This window comes from Quercus robur, chromosome 2, assembly GCF_932294415.1.
Source record: "Quercus robur chromosome 2, dhQueRobu3.1, whole genome shotgun sequence".
Classification (NCBI taxonomy): Eukaryota; Viridiplantae; Streptophyta; class Magnoliopsida; order Fagales; family Fagaceae; genus Quercus; species Quercus robur.
This window is the reverse complement of record NC_065535.1, coordinates 87,687,272-87,701,116: the sequence shown is the minus strand read 5'-3', so window position 1 is coordinate 87,701,116 and position 13,845 is coordinate 87,687,272. Positions and strand designations below refer to the sequence as shown.

General features: G+C 33.8%; 3 protein-coding genes across 3 annotated transcripts in view; 2 read left to right on the top strand and 1 right to left on the bottom strand.

Annotated features, from left to right (window-relative positions):
• Positions 1 to 1,676: 1,676 nt before the first annotated feature.
• Positions 1,677 to 3,545, top strand: LOC126704933 (leucine-rich repeat receptor protein kinase MSP1-like). Its single transcript, XM_050403915.1, has 7 exons — positions 1,677 to 1,851; positions 1,955 to 2,528; positions 2,625 to 2,629; positions 2,731 to 2,877; positions 2,962 to 3,102; positions 3,185 to 3,400; positions 3,442 to 3,545. The coding sequence occupies exons 1-7, from the start codon at positions 1,728 to 1,730 to the stop codon at positions 3,543 to 3,545; spliced, it is 1,311 nt and encodes a 436-aa protein (XP_050259872.1). The 5' UTR covers positions 1,677 to 1,727.
• Positions 3,546 to 4,783: 1,238 nt separating this feature from the next.
• Positions 4,784 to 13,845, bottom strand: part of LOC126715617 (histone-lysine N-methyltransferase SUVR3) — a 28,552-nt gene continuing 19,490 nt past the window's right edge. Inside the window, exon 3 of the transcript XR_007651886.1 lies at positions 4,784 to 5,141. The gene's annotated coding sequence lies outside the window, so the exon portion shown is untranslated. The remainder of the gene's footprint in view (positions 5,142 to 13,845) is intronic.
• Positions 5,925 to 9,447, top strand: LOC126715616 (putative disease resistance protein RGA3). Its single transcript, XM_050416316.1, has 2 exons — positions 5,925 to 8,658; positions 9,180 to 9,447. The coding sequence occupies exon 1, from the start codon at positions 6,117 to 6,119 to the stop codon at positions 8,586 to 8,588; it is 2,472 nt and encodes an 823-aa protein (XP_050272273.1). The 5' UTR covers positions 5,925 to 6,116; the 3' UTR covers positions 8,589 to 8,658; positions 9,180 to 9,447.

Below are 13,845 nucleotides of genomic sequence, written 5' to 3'. Positions count from 1 at the left end.
GAAAGTTAAAGGGTATGGTTTAGAGTATGGACTTGTCAGATACATTGCTTGGTATTATGATGTTGGTAGCTTTTTCCCTTACCCTGCCCCTGAACTCAATTTTCCCCTTTCTTCAGGCATTTCGTGAGGTGCCGAGTAGGAGGTCGTCCTCGGCAATGGCTCTCATCGGCTTGGGCCCTAGGCCCTGGGCCCTCATGTAAAATGGGCCTGGCCGCGAATTCACTAGCCCCACAAGTATCATTAGCTCATTTTGGGTGAATTATCCATATTAATAAGTATGAATTAGCAATAAATTTGAAATTAAAAAAATATCATAAAAAATAAACTAAATATTGTATTATTTAAGTGATATTTAGATGTAAAAGGGCCCTTTAAAATTTTTGCCTTAGGCCTCAAATTATCTTGGGCTGGCCCTGGTTAGAGATAGTGGTTCAATTTTTTAATGAGAAGTAACATTAGACTCTTGTTTGGGGGTCTCATGGGTGGCGTGGAACCATGGTACGGTTAGGGTATATAAAGAAATTTCAATATACCAGATTAGGGTTTCTTTTGAAACGCAATTTAAGGTAAATCCTTCACTTTGTTATGGTGATATATATATATATATATATATATATTTTTTTTTTTTCAGTTGCTTGCTCTTGTGGATGTAGACACACTAAACAATGTAAATCTATGTTGATTTCTTTCTATATTTTGCTAAATTTGCTAAGATTTGAAATTTACAACAACTTTACCTGAAAAAGCAAATAGTGACAGCAATTCAAGGATGAAATTTGCTATTTGGCATTTCCAAATAAATTAGAAGTGGGTAAATGAAATTCGTTTTGGATTTCTGATTCATCTTAAAGGATTCTTTCTATTTATTGTACAAATGAATATAATATGTTGGAATTTTTATACACTCTGTCATACTCATACTATATTTAGATTGATGGGAATTAAATTTTCATTTCGAAAGACCCTTTGACAATTTGAATGGCAAATGGAGATGATCCTATGAGCATTATATTTCATCACAACAGCTTAAGTTTTTGCAAACCATATACTATGAATATGCTCTAGTGTTCTTTACTTCTTTGAGAGCTTTGAATTGGCAGCCTTATACTAATCAAATTCTCCTCTAAACTATTAAATTTTTAGGTTAAAAGCAAATAACTGAGAAAACATTTTTGTAAACATGAAATTCAATAAAATTATATAAGGTAACTATATTGACTTGTCTGACTTCACAGCTTGCCTATATTTGTATCAGTGCTTTGTCTCCTATCAATTTGAAACGGATCTATTTAATGGTTTGAACTAAATATTACATATCTAAAGATGTATTCGGTACGATGTCATTTAAAAATTTAAATATCGTAATACTCTTTACCTGATTATATTTAGAAAATAAATTCTTAAGCATGAAATGGACTTTGAATTCTCTCCATTTCAAGTGAAATAAAGAAATTTTGTTCCATCCTAGGGTTCTGCTTGTGTCTAATTACTGTCCTAATCAGACACATCCAAATGTGGACACGTGGATACAACAGACATGTGTCCACGTCTGGTTGTTTCCAGTTCCTGGGAACTGGTCATAAGCTGGATCTATTCTACATACTTTAATAATTTAAGAATTCATCTTCTAACATGCTTATAAATCATAAAATAATAATAATAACACCAAACCGACTCTCTTGGTGTATGTGCAAAAATCATGAGAATAGAGACTAGAAATTAATCTCATGTTTGGCCAAGTACAAAGAAGAAAACCTGAAAATCAGACCTCAAAATCACCACTAATGGCCATTCTCTATGTCTTCCTATTCATCTTCATATTCCTAAGCAATCCTCGCAGGATAAATTCAAGTAAGCATGCTAAAATATATATATATATATATATATATAGCCAAAGTTAGCTCAATCTCTATCCTTAACCACTGCTTCAAAGAACTTTATTCTTATGTTTCAGGTACTTGCAAATTGAATTTTAGCCAATTCCCATATGAAGCACAGAGTGAGTGCTTTGACATAGCTGCAAACTCTGTCCCATCTTCTGTAATGAAGGCATGCTGCGGCCTAGCCCTCCAATCTCTCTTCAAAGCAATGGCAATAGAAGCTAACCACTCTGGGTCCATATTCCTCCAGTTGGCTGAAGCCAAAGATTGCAGTAACACATTCCAAAATCTTCACCAGAGTTCAAATCTTGCTAAATGTGAACTCCAAGATTTAATATCTTCTTCAACAGCAGAACTATGCTCAAGTACCATTGATGCAATCATAAGTTTTCTTGGGATCGAGAGATATAATGCCTTCCGATCAAATTGTACAAACTTATATGCTAGTAATTATAGTGATGAGACATGTTTTAATTGTGTCATGTCTTATAGGCAGTCATTACAAGCTCTACGAAAAGGTGATCGTTCAAATGGCAATAGGTGTAATGAAGCTCTCCTTGTTAGTCTTGCAAGCTCAGATGTGGATTCCCAGAACTGGGTTCAAGGAACTTTTTCTTGTTCATGGAATGAAATAGGTAAGATTTCCCAGTTTTCATTTATGGAACATATTCCCTTTCATTGCTTAGTTTGAATGTTTTTGTTCCCTTGTGTTTCAGAGTTTTCATGGCCTACACAAACTCATAGAATAGGTGAGTGAACAGAAATTGAACCTAAATTTTTATTTGCTTTTCTACTTCTCTTATACAATAAAATGCACTTTAGTCTTAATTGACTGTTAAATGTGTGAAAGAAGTCAAAGAACATCTACTGGATTCCAAGGAACTCCTTGCTACAGTAATTGTGGCAGCAGTGCTTGTCATCTTAGCTCCACTTCTATATATTCTCACAAGGAGGCGAATTCAATATGCAAATGAAAAGGACCTGAAAAATCTATCAGGTGAGATACATGATAGATTAGTGGTCTTCAATACTGCATCTTTTGTGACTATCTCAATGACCTCATGCATGTTGGTTGTGGCAGTTGTGGTGTTTAAAAAAGAACCAGAGGATGAAGCCAAAAGACCCTTAAACTGCTCTGATCTCTATATATTCTCACCTGATGAAATGGCTAAAGCTACTGATTCTTTTAATAATTCAAACTTGATTGGAGAGGGAACTCTTGGTATGATGGTCGTGACCACTTGATTTATTGAACTCATTAATGAGATGCAAGTTGAACTAATGAAACAAAGAAATTTGTTCAGGGAAAATGTACGTTGGAATAATGCCAAGTGGAATGAAAGCAGCAATCAAGAGGCTTAATGAGGGCATTGAGCTTCACAATTTTATTGACGAGATTTTCTGGAAAGCGAAAATAAGGCATCCTAATTTGGTGAGTACTGTGGGGTGTTGTGACAGCGGAGATGAGTGTCTTGTTTATGAGTACTGCGTCAATGGTGATCTTTCAAGCTGGCTTCTCGGTAAGCTTTTTTTCATGAAAATATGGGTTTTTGATTTATAGCATGCCACAAGGAAGTGCATACAAAACTCCCTCAATTCCTCTCTACAATCCTGTCACTTGCACTTCCAATTACCTCCAAATACATAGGAAAATTTCTGTTTTAATTTTCTTTCTCCAAAAAAAAAAAAAAAAAAAAAAGGAAGGTTGTATGCACCTTTCAAAATTGCTGCTAACCATTAGCAAAGAACCTAAGACAAAATAATTATCTTATGTATCCGACATATGCATTATTTCTCTCATAATATTTAGAGCCCACAACTGTGAAGGATCACGTGTTGTGACTCGTGAGATAGATAAAGCATATTCCAGATGCATATAATGTCTTATTCTTTAAATAATTTCTCATATATTATTGCCTTTTATTATAAATAAATAAATTATTCTCCAATACCATTTTCACAAACTTGGTAATAAGCAATGAATGTATCTAACAGGTGACAAAAGGACAGTAATCTTGACACGGGAGCGACGGATGCAGATATTTATTGGCATTGCAAGAGGCTTATGGTTTCTTCATACCAATCCATTGGAAAAATTAGTTCATGGAGACATAAAGGTAAAATTAATTCATTTCACCTATAGCTAATACTAAGTGTGATGGTGCTAATAACTAATACTCCAATGTGTCTCAGTTAGCAAACTTATTACTGACTGAGAAACTAGAGCCTAAGATTTCAGACCCCATGTTATCAAACTACAAGTTAAAGAAGACCGAAACGATGAAACCACCGCAAATGATGTTTTCAATTTTGGGGTTGTGCTACTTCAAGTTTTGACAGGAAGAAAGCCAGAATCTCTGGTTAAAGAGGTATGCTCTAATTAACATGTTGTCTCCCATATAGTCTAGCATGTTACTATTTTATTAGTTTTTTCACCTAAGATGGTAAATTCCAACGGATTAGCTGAATATATTTCTATTGTCATTTGTCACTGATACAGGCAAGGAATGCAATAATGAAAGGAGGAAGCATAAGTGCCATGGCAAATCCATGCTTAAATGGGGCTTATATTGTAACTGAATTTCAAAATGTATTATCAATAGTTGTTCAATGTACTACTCCAAATGAACAAGAAAGACCAAACATGGAAGAAGTCTTACAGAAACTTGAAGAAACCCATATTTTAAGTCTAAACTTCAAATCCAACTGCAAGAATTTTTGAAAAAAAAAAAAAATTTGGAAGTTGGAACCAGCAATGCTAAAAAATATGTTTTATGGATTTGTAATATATATTTCTCATTATTTGTAATCTAAGGTGGGAAATCGTAATTGGTGTACAATTATAGTAACGTGAATGGTGAGCCATTGCTTATTTGTTGCCTTTTTGTTGTCAAAAGATCACCTTTTCCAAGCCAATGCCAAATTTAACTCATTTTGAATACAACTTACAGAGTTACACACATTTTGAATACAACTTACACAGTTACACACATTTTCAATACAACAAATTTGATGTCAGTGGCCATTTGTTATACATGTTTTGAACAACATAAGGAATTAACATGACCTTAAAATTAAAGGCCACGAAACATAAATTTTCTTGCTCCTTTTTTCTTCAATCATTTTCTTTCTCACCCCAAAAATAATTAACATGGCCTTAAAATTAAAAGGCCATAAAACATACATTTTCTTGCTCCTTTTTTCTTCAATCATTTTCTTTCTCACCCCAGAAAAAAGAGGGGGCTCTGGGACAGTTTCAACCTACCTTCCCCTCAACATCCCCTCCTCCTCCAAGCCTTTTTCTATATTCCATTCCCCTCCATCTCATCACTTGAAGATTGAAGACAGAATTCAAGGTCATTAGGTCGGTACAAGGAAAAACTAAAAAACTAAAACTAAGTATTATCTGAAGGCAATGTTCCAAAGCAACAAGAGCTACCACAGAAGCACTGCAGACCATTAGACCTTAACCTCACTTCACCATAGCTAAAGGCAAGCTCTTCATTTTCTTTTATGTCTCTTGAAGCAAAGAAGCAAATGTAGGGCACCAAAGCTCCCGAGCTCCTTACCAGTTTTGTTTGTGTAAGTAGACACCTGCAATCATTGATTTAATTTGTTAGAAGTGGACGATATGAATTGTTCTCTGATGTAATACATTGAACTGCTAGCTAGGAATCAGATTCTAATCCCAATTCCAAGCCAATTGTAATCCATAGTACTAGTATGATACAGATATTTAATTTAAGAGAGAATATCGTTAGCCGACATCCCTTATCAACTCAAAGAATGTCCCCTGCACCAGCCAACATTGGAAAGAAAGGCATCATTCTTTGCATAGTATGTCACAGATTCTAACTTGCCCCCTCTTTTTTCTTTCAAACAATTAATGAGATTCCACCAAATCTATTCTCAACTAGAGTATGTATCGAATAGTTAATTTACTTACACGTAAAGGAAAATGATTCCGCCCCAACAAATTAAAAGATATATACTTTGTCTCAATGCTTAAGTCATTCCTATTCCATGCTTTGCCTACGGCCTAAAAAGAGTTGTGTGCCAAGTCAAGTCATGATCCATGGTGCAGCAAATCCACCTACATACAATTTTGCTTCACTTATTTGCAATTATATATCTGCCCTCTCGGAATTGCTCTATAATAAAAACAGCTGCTAATACTTAAAAAGGCATTGATTCACTTAACCATCAAATTCCTTTCCATCCCACCACCACAAGAACATGGCTCAAAATACCTATTGCATTGCAGGGAGGATCGTGGAGCTGCTTGGCTCCCTTATTTACGAGGAGCTCAGCTCAGCATGGGGTGTACAAAGCGATCTGAAAAAGCTTGAGTGCACCATGTTAGCCATTAAGGCCGTACTCTTGGATGCTGAGGAGAAGCAAGAAAGTGACCAAAGGCTGAACCATTGGTTAGGACAGCTCAAAGATGTCCTTAATGATGCAGAGAATGTCCTGGATGAATTTCAATATCAAATTCTGCAGAAGGAAGTAATGAAGAGAAGCAGGAGCACTCGCAAAAAGGTCGGTTATTTCTTTTCTGGTTCTAATCCACTTGTATTCCGTTTTGAAATGGCACGTAAAATCAAGGGTATTAGGGAGAGGGTAGATGATATTTCAGATATTAAGGCTGAATTCAATCTTGCTGCACGACTTGAAGATAGGAAGACAACAATGTACCGGAGGGACATGACCCACTCCTTTAGTCCTTCTCAGAATATCATCGGTAGGGATGATGACAAAAAAAAGATAATAAATCTTTTGATGCAGCATGATGTTGACGGAAATGTTAGTGTAATTCCCATAGTTGGGATTGGAGGTTTGGGGAAGACTACAATTGCCAAGTTGGTGTATAATGATGAACAGGTGGTTAGACATTTTCAATTGAAAATGTGGGTGTGTGTGTCTGAGGATTTTGATGTTAAAAGATTGATAACGGAAATCCTCAAATCAGCAGTTGGTATTGATGAGAATTTGAGCATAGATCAGTTGCAAATTTGTTTAAGAGAACATATAAAAGATAAGAAATTTTTTCTTGTCTTAGATGATGTTTCGAATGAGGATCATATAAAATGGATTGAATTCAAAAATTTGTTACTTGGCGGTTGCAATGGAAGTAAAATCATAGTGACAACACGGAATAGCTCTGTTGCCACTATTATGAGCACTGTAGAGTCTTACAATTTAGATGGTCTATCTCAAAAGGATTGTTTGTCTTTGTTTGTGAAATTGGCATTTAAGGAAGGAGAAGAAGAACAATATCCAAACCTCTTAGAAATTGGAAAAGAAATCGTCAAAAAATGTAGAGGGGTTCCATTGGCAGTAAATACTTTAGCTTGCCTACTCTATTCAAATGTTGATGAACATGAGTGGATATCTATTAGAGATAATGAGATATGGAATTTAAATCAACAAGAGAGTGGCATCTTGCCTATATTGAAGCTCAGTTACAATCAATTGCCATTTCACTTAAAGCCATGTTTTGCACATTGTTCTATTTTCCCAAAGGATTTTGTATTCAATAATCTTCTCTTGATTCAATTTTGGATGGCACTTGGAATTCTTCAATCACCTAAGGATGAAAATCTAGAGTTGGAAGAAGTTGGCAACTTGTATATCAAGGAGTTGTTGTCGAGATCTTTCTTTCAAGATGTTGAACAAGAAAATATCTTGTATTTTACCTTTAAAATGCATGATCTTATCCATGATCTCGCACTCTCAATTGCTAAAAGAGAGTGTTCAGTAGTGACCAAGAAGTCTGCCCTTGCTGCAGAAGTTTGTCACCTATCATTTTTAGACAATGGGCAAGAAGTTACAACACAATTAGAGAAGTTGAGCAAAGTCCAGACTATTATTTTCCAAACAGACCAATCCATGTCCTTACTTGAAACATGCTTCTCAAGATTTAAGTACTTGCGAGTGCTTGATCTGAAAAATTCATCCTTCGAGGTGTTGCCAAGTTCTATCGGAAGTTTGAAACATTTGAGATATCTCGACCTATCATTTAATCACATTATCAAGCAACTTCCAGATTCCATTTGCAAGCTGCATAGTTTGCAAACTTTACTGCTTGAAAATTGCCACAATCTTGAACGGTTGCCAAAAGGTATAGGAAACATAATTAGCCTCAGGCTTTTTATTGTTACAACAAAGCATACTTGCTTGTCAGAGAACGCAGTAGGTTGCTTGAGTTCTCTTCGATCTTTGTGGATATGGAGATGTGTGAATCTAAAATGTGTTTTTGAAGGGATGGAGGAAGGGCGCCTCACCTGTCTTCGAACATTGGTGGTTGGAAATTGTCCAAGTTTGACCACTTTGACATTGAGTATGAAACACCTAACTGCCCTAGAGACCCTGATAATTAGGGATTGTAAAGAGCTTAGTTTGATGGAGGTAGCGGGAGAAGAAGACAATGCAGATCTCAAGTTGAGCCTCCAAACTTTAATGTTTTTCTGTTTACCAAAGTTGGAGGTTTTTCCCCAATGGCTCCAAGGATCTGCAAACACTTTACAGCTGCTATGGATTGGAGGATGTGAAAATTTAACAGCTTTGCCGGATTGGCTACCACGTCTGAAATCACTTCAGACACTTTGGATTGACAATTGTCCTAAGTTGTCATCTCTCCCGGAGGGGATGGAGGCACTACCAGAATTGTTGATTTATGGTCGTCCTGATTTGAGTAGAAAATGTTGAGGAGATCGCTCATTTACCACATATTGTTCTTGATGAGAGTAGCATAAATTTACCAAGAGAAGATGATGAGGTAAGCGCATGTTTGTCTTCTTATTAGTATTTTTGTCCTATTATTATAGATAGTCTTTACAACTCTCTTTTCTTTTTCTTTTTTTCTTTTTTTTGCTATGAACCCAAACCCCCTATTTCATTTATATATAAATAAAATAAATATATAAAAAATCAGCTAAAGCCCTCTTTGTCCAAATTAGATTCAAATTAAATTAAAACCAAAGATATTTTTTTGGATGAAATTGAATTTCCAAAACTAAACCGGTCTTCTAAATATTTATATTCCCCACACTGATTCCAAATAAGAGAGAGAGAGAGAAGAAGAAGAAACATTTAATCCTATTTAATTCATGGAGGAATTGAATCTTGTTTCTAGAACATTGTGTTTTGAAGTTGGGGCAGCAAGATATTGACACATAAAATCTTAAATGAACATATTAAATTTTTATTTATTTATTTTTCTTTTGTATAATAATTTTTCATAGTATTATCCTCATTGCTAGTTTCCAATATACTATATAACTACAAATTTCATTTCAGGAGTTCAACACAAGTCACAACCAATAGAATCTAGATGTTGCTCAATTCAAAGTCACAAGTTCCTTCCATAATTCGCAAGCATTTCTTCATTACAATTTGGATTACAAGATGTAAATAAATAAATACTTCCTTTATTTAATTTGCTTTTAAGTGATGTAAATAAATATATAAATATGTTATTTTGCATTTTGTATTTTATGTAAAAATAAACATTTATGTCATTGTAATTCAAAGTAAGATGTGTAAATAAATAAATGTGTTACGTGTATACTACCCTAACTACATTCTTGCGTATAAAGTTGAGAGATCCATGGATTAAAATTTCAAGCATTTGTTCTTTAAGATTATACTCATGTTTTTCCTTAGAATCATATCGAACCCCTTCTAGTCTCCTACTGTTCAAGTGCTTCCAATGAAGTGGAGTCCCTTGAGTATTTAAAACTGCGAGCAAGTATCGTGCAATTTGCTTCTCACCTATCACTGAATCTTTTACAGAACCTTCACGTGCATTTAAGAATTTGGTAAGCTGAATCCAATTTCTTTATTGCAACCAAATCAGCTCAGGTTGAGTAGTCTATGACTTCTCTTAATCGTGATTGTAGACTCACTCATTTTTAAATGTTTACAACACTGATCTTTCAAGCAAGATTAGCACATCTAAAACTAAAAAAGCATGCAGGTAGCTGTGTGTATATGCTTGTGCACATTCACATGTGTACTGTAAGAAATCTAACAAGAAACTAAAGAGAAATTATTTGCAAGAGCATGATACCTGCAAGAGCCAGCTTCTGTTCTGTCTCTACGTCAGGGATACTTGGAACCAATACACCCGGAGTTTCTAGGACATATATGCTAGGCTGATGCGTAATCTACAGCTTAACAATTCAACGTCAACATTTAAGCATACATAGATGTTGAACCAAAAGAATTCAACAGCAGGTCAACAACAGAGGGAGAAAGGAAAAAGTAGATAGAATAAAAAATTAGATTTTAAAAAGAAAAGGAAAGAGACAAATGATTGATAATTTAGCTTGACCTTAAAAACTTGTCTTTAAATAAAGTTTATGCAACTGATTTAGTGTCCGTTTGGGAATAATTTATTAATTTTTTGCTGAATTTTTTTTTTGTTAAAAGTATGTTAAATATATTTGTACTTTGAAAAAGTAAAAAAAAAAAAAGTGAGGCTTTAAAAAGGTGTAAATAAAAGCTAAAAAGCAAAAAACTAGCTTGTAAGCTAGTCCCAAACTAGCTTGTTACAAACTTTAAAAAAAAAAAAAATATATATATATATATATATAAGTAATGCAATTTTGTTGATATCAAAAAAATAGTGTGGCCCAACTATACAAATCAATCTATCAAATCAAAAACAGAACATAATGGCTGACTATGCAAAGCTAACATCCAGTCCAACAAGGTTCTAAAGTCAGGCATAGCTCTCTTTGTATCCTCAAAATTCCAATCATTCCTCTCTCTCCATAAGCACCACATCAAACAATGTGGGGGGAACCATCCACAAATTCCCATTCCGATGACAACAAAAACAACCAGACCAGCAAGCTAACAACTCAACAACATTCTTCAACATCACCCAACAAACTCCAAATAAACCAAACACCATAGACCACAATTTGGCAATAAAACCAGATACCTAAGCCAGATAGTTTATTTTCCTACTCATGTGAACCTACAAACGCTTGCCAGCTAAAAAAGAAAATCAAAAGTAAAAAAATAAATAAGAATTAGTAAGACAGTTAGCAAAATTGGGTTGGGGGGTGGGGACAATCAACCAATTAAGTCATAAATAAATTCCTTGCAATTAGTTTGCTTCTCATAAAAGCAACAACATCAACTGTGAAAGACACATGAAACTAGATTTTCAGTCTCTCCTTACTTTCTAAGTTAATAAACCATAAAACTCAGAATCTCTTCACCTTGTATCCAGCAATATCTTGAGTAACACCAGGCAGTGGGACGACAGTAGCACACTTCATCTTCTTCTGTACTATGAAAGAAAACGAAAGTAGTTATTGTTCAATAAAATTTAATAAACTTCCCCATAGTTCCATTTAAAGACAATGGCATTCAAACTACATAATCTAGCAAAAAATAGTAACAGTTTACCAAGAAAGCAAGACAATGCAATTTGATGGATTGAATAAATTGAAACCTACTTGGCAACGTTAGGAACTTCAAACATGAAAATAAGTAGAGTAGCTTCCCTAGAAATCACTTCCTTCGACTTGAACTCCACTAGCTCGAGAAGCTTTTGGTACATGAACCATGATAAAACACCATCATCACCACACACATTCTAAAAAATTAGAGAGAGTGGACAAAGACACTGATTGACACTGACACAGTCATTGAAACAGGCAATATAGGACAGGACTCGAAAACCCCATAACTCTTGAAAAATTAGGACAGGATTGATACAACAAAGAATTTATTAAATGAATAATATATCTTCATATTTATAGACATATTTTATGTTTAGTTTAAGTTTTAAAAATAAATAATTACTGTCAAAATTTTTAAAAACATGTCTAAAATCAAATGAATCTTTTTTAAATACTAGTTTGGGCTGCACATGCAAGGCACGTGCTAGCTAGTACGTTGAATAGTGATATAAGATCAAGTATAGAACCTATTATAGCTTTCACCCATAATATAAATCCCACATCTACAATAAATTCCAATTGAAGAAGACACATATATTATATGTCATGAAATAATGAAAAAATATTATTATACGTCATAAAAATTGATCTTTCTCTTCACTCCTTATACTTCTAATTCTGTTTCTGGTCCACACTTCTTACTCTACCAAAGGTTTAGGCTCTCAAGTATCCGTTGTCTTAAGTCATAAAACCTTCATAAGTTGACATCACCATATCACACAAGGTGACCAACTATTTAGGAATGAATGTTGTTTACTGCACCATACATACAATACAAATTAACAAACAAAATTCTTTTATGAACATAGGAAAGAATAAAATCAAGTAATCAGCTGTATCTACTATCTAGTAAGACAAACTGCTAAAATAGAATCGGATTAATGTTAGTGTATAGCAAAAATTTTGAAAAGTAATGTAATAACATCTATTCGCAAATTTTAAATAAAAGTTTGAAAAAATATGACTCTTGTTCTAGATACATGATGATCACCATTAATCAAAATGAGGAAAATATAACATGTATAGTTGGACCAAATCCTTTTTATAAAGCACTGAAAAATAGAATCCCTTGGAGCAAGCTTCAAACAATGACCAAGAGATCATGAGGTTCCTAATTAGTAAGCACACATCAGAATATATCCCAAGTATTCAAAGTGATTACAACAAACAACAATTTTTTCATGATTTTAGGATTCTTACTGTCACTATCCAGTTTACATTACATACAATGAGGCTTTAGAGAATTTAATTGAACAATAAAAATCTGAACAAAATATTTATTTTTGAACAGTAAACTGAAACTCTTGGTAACGTTAGAGACAATCATTACGATGAAACTAAATTGTTGAGAGTAAAAATATATTTCTAAAGAACTTGCAATACTTTAGAAGGAAGTCTAGACCAATTCCCTATAATTTATATTAAAGAACTTGCAGTACTTCAGAAGAAAGTCTAAACCAATTCCCTATTTTAAAAAAGCATAATTTTAAGGCTGTAGCGTTTTCAGTGTTGTTGAGCCTAAATTGAGAAAGTGGTTTAAACATTTACTCTACAATAACATAATGGCTAGTCTATATATAAAAAGAGTAAATAGGTTCATGAACAATAATTTTGATTTAGGGAGTTGCCTTTTTCCTCTTCTTTTTTTCCCCCTTCAAGTTCACCAACTTGGTTTGAGCTTCTTTTCTTTATATGTTTACTTTCTACTTGTAATGTAAGCTTACATTGTATACACACAAAAAGTGGCAAATATTATATACATTTGCCAAAAAAAAAAAAAGCTAAAAGTTTTGCAAATGTGTACAACATTTGCCAATTTTTGTGTTTACAATATAAATTTACCCCCAAACTTGTCAATATGTGCTAATAATAGCCTTTTAGACATTTGTAACATTTGATCTTGACCAAAATGTTTCCTCTTTCCTTTAGATCCAATTTTTCCACTATGCTCTATAATGAGTTACATACAATTATCGTAGAAATCCTAATCATAAATTGAGGCAAGTGTTCAAGAACTCCATAGAACTCCAATTTATGGTTTTCTCCCACGCTATCTACGTGGGAGAGTGCAGCATCAAGTACACAATTCAATGTAATCATTCATTTATAGTCTAACAAAAAAAAAAAAAAAAAAAAAAAAAAGGTAAATAATCTTCAATTGCATTATTTCCATTTAAAACAGAATTTGGATGCATGTTTGATTCAACAACTCAAGGAAAATAAAATTAATACGAGTTTCTTTGAATATATTATGTTGACCCTATGACTATAAATAGAATCTATATAAGATTTCAAAGAAACTATTATGCATTTACAGCTTAATATAAAGGATAAACAAAAACCTTGAGATCGAGGATAGTAGCTCATTATCTTTGTCTAAGTCCACCACATCACCATTCTCATCCAGCAAAACAATACGAACTGCAAAATAAAAACGTAGAAAACTCATCAAATTTTCCCCACAAGTAAAACAGTAGTACAAATAC

Coding starts and splice junctions, on each gene's coding strand:
- LOC126704933 (XM_050403915.1), top strand. CDS start 1,728: ATGTTTGGCCAAGTACAAAGAAGAAAACCTGAAAATCAGACCTCAAAA. Junction 1,852..1,954: donor TCCTCGCAGGATAAATTCAA/GTAAGCATGCTA, acceptor CTTATGTTTCAG/GTACTTGCAAATTGAATTTT. Junction 3,401..3,441: donor TCTTTCAAGCTGGCTTCTCG/GTAAGCTTTTTT, acceptor TTTGATTTATAG/CATGCCACAAGGAAGTGCAT.
- LOC126715616 (XM_050416316.1), top strand. CDS start 6,117: ATGGCTCAAAATACCTATTGCATTGCAGGGAGGATCGTGGAGCTGCTT.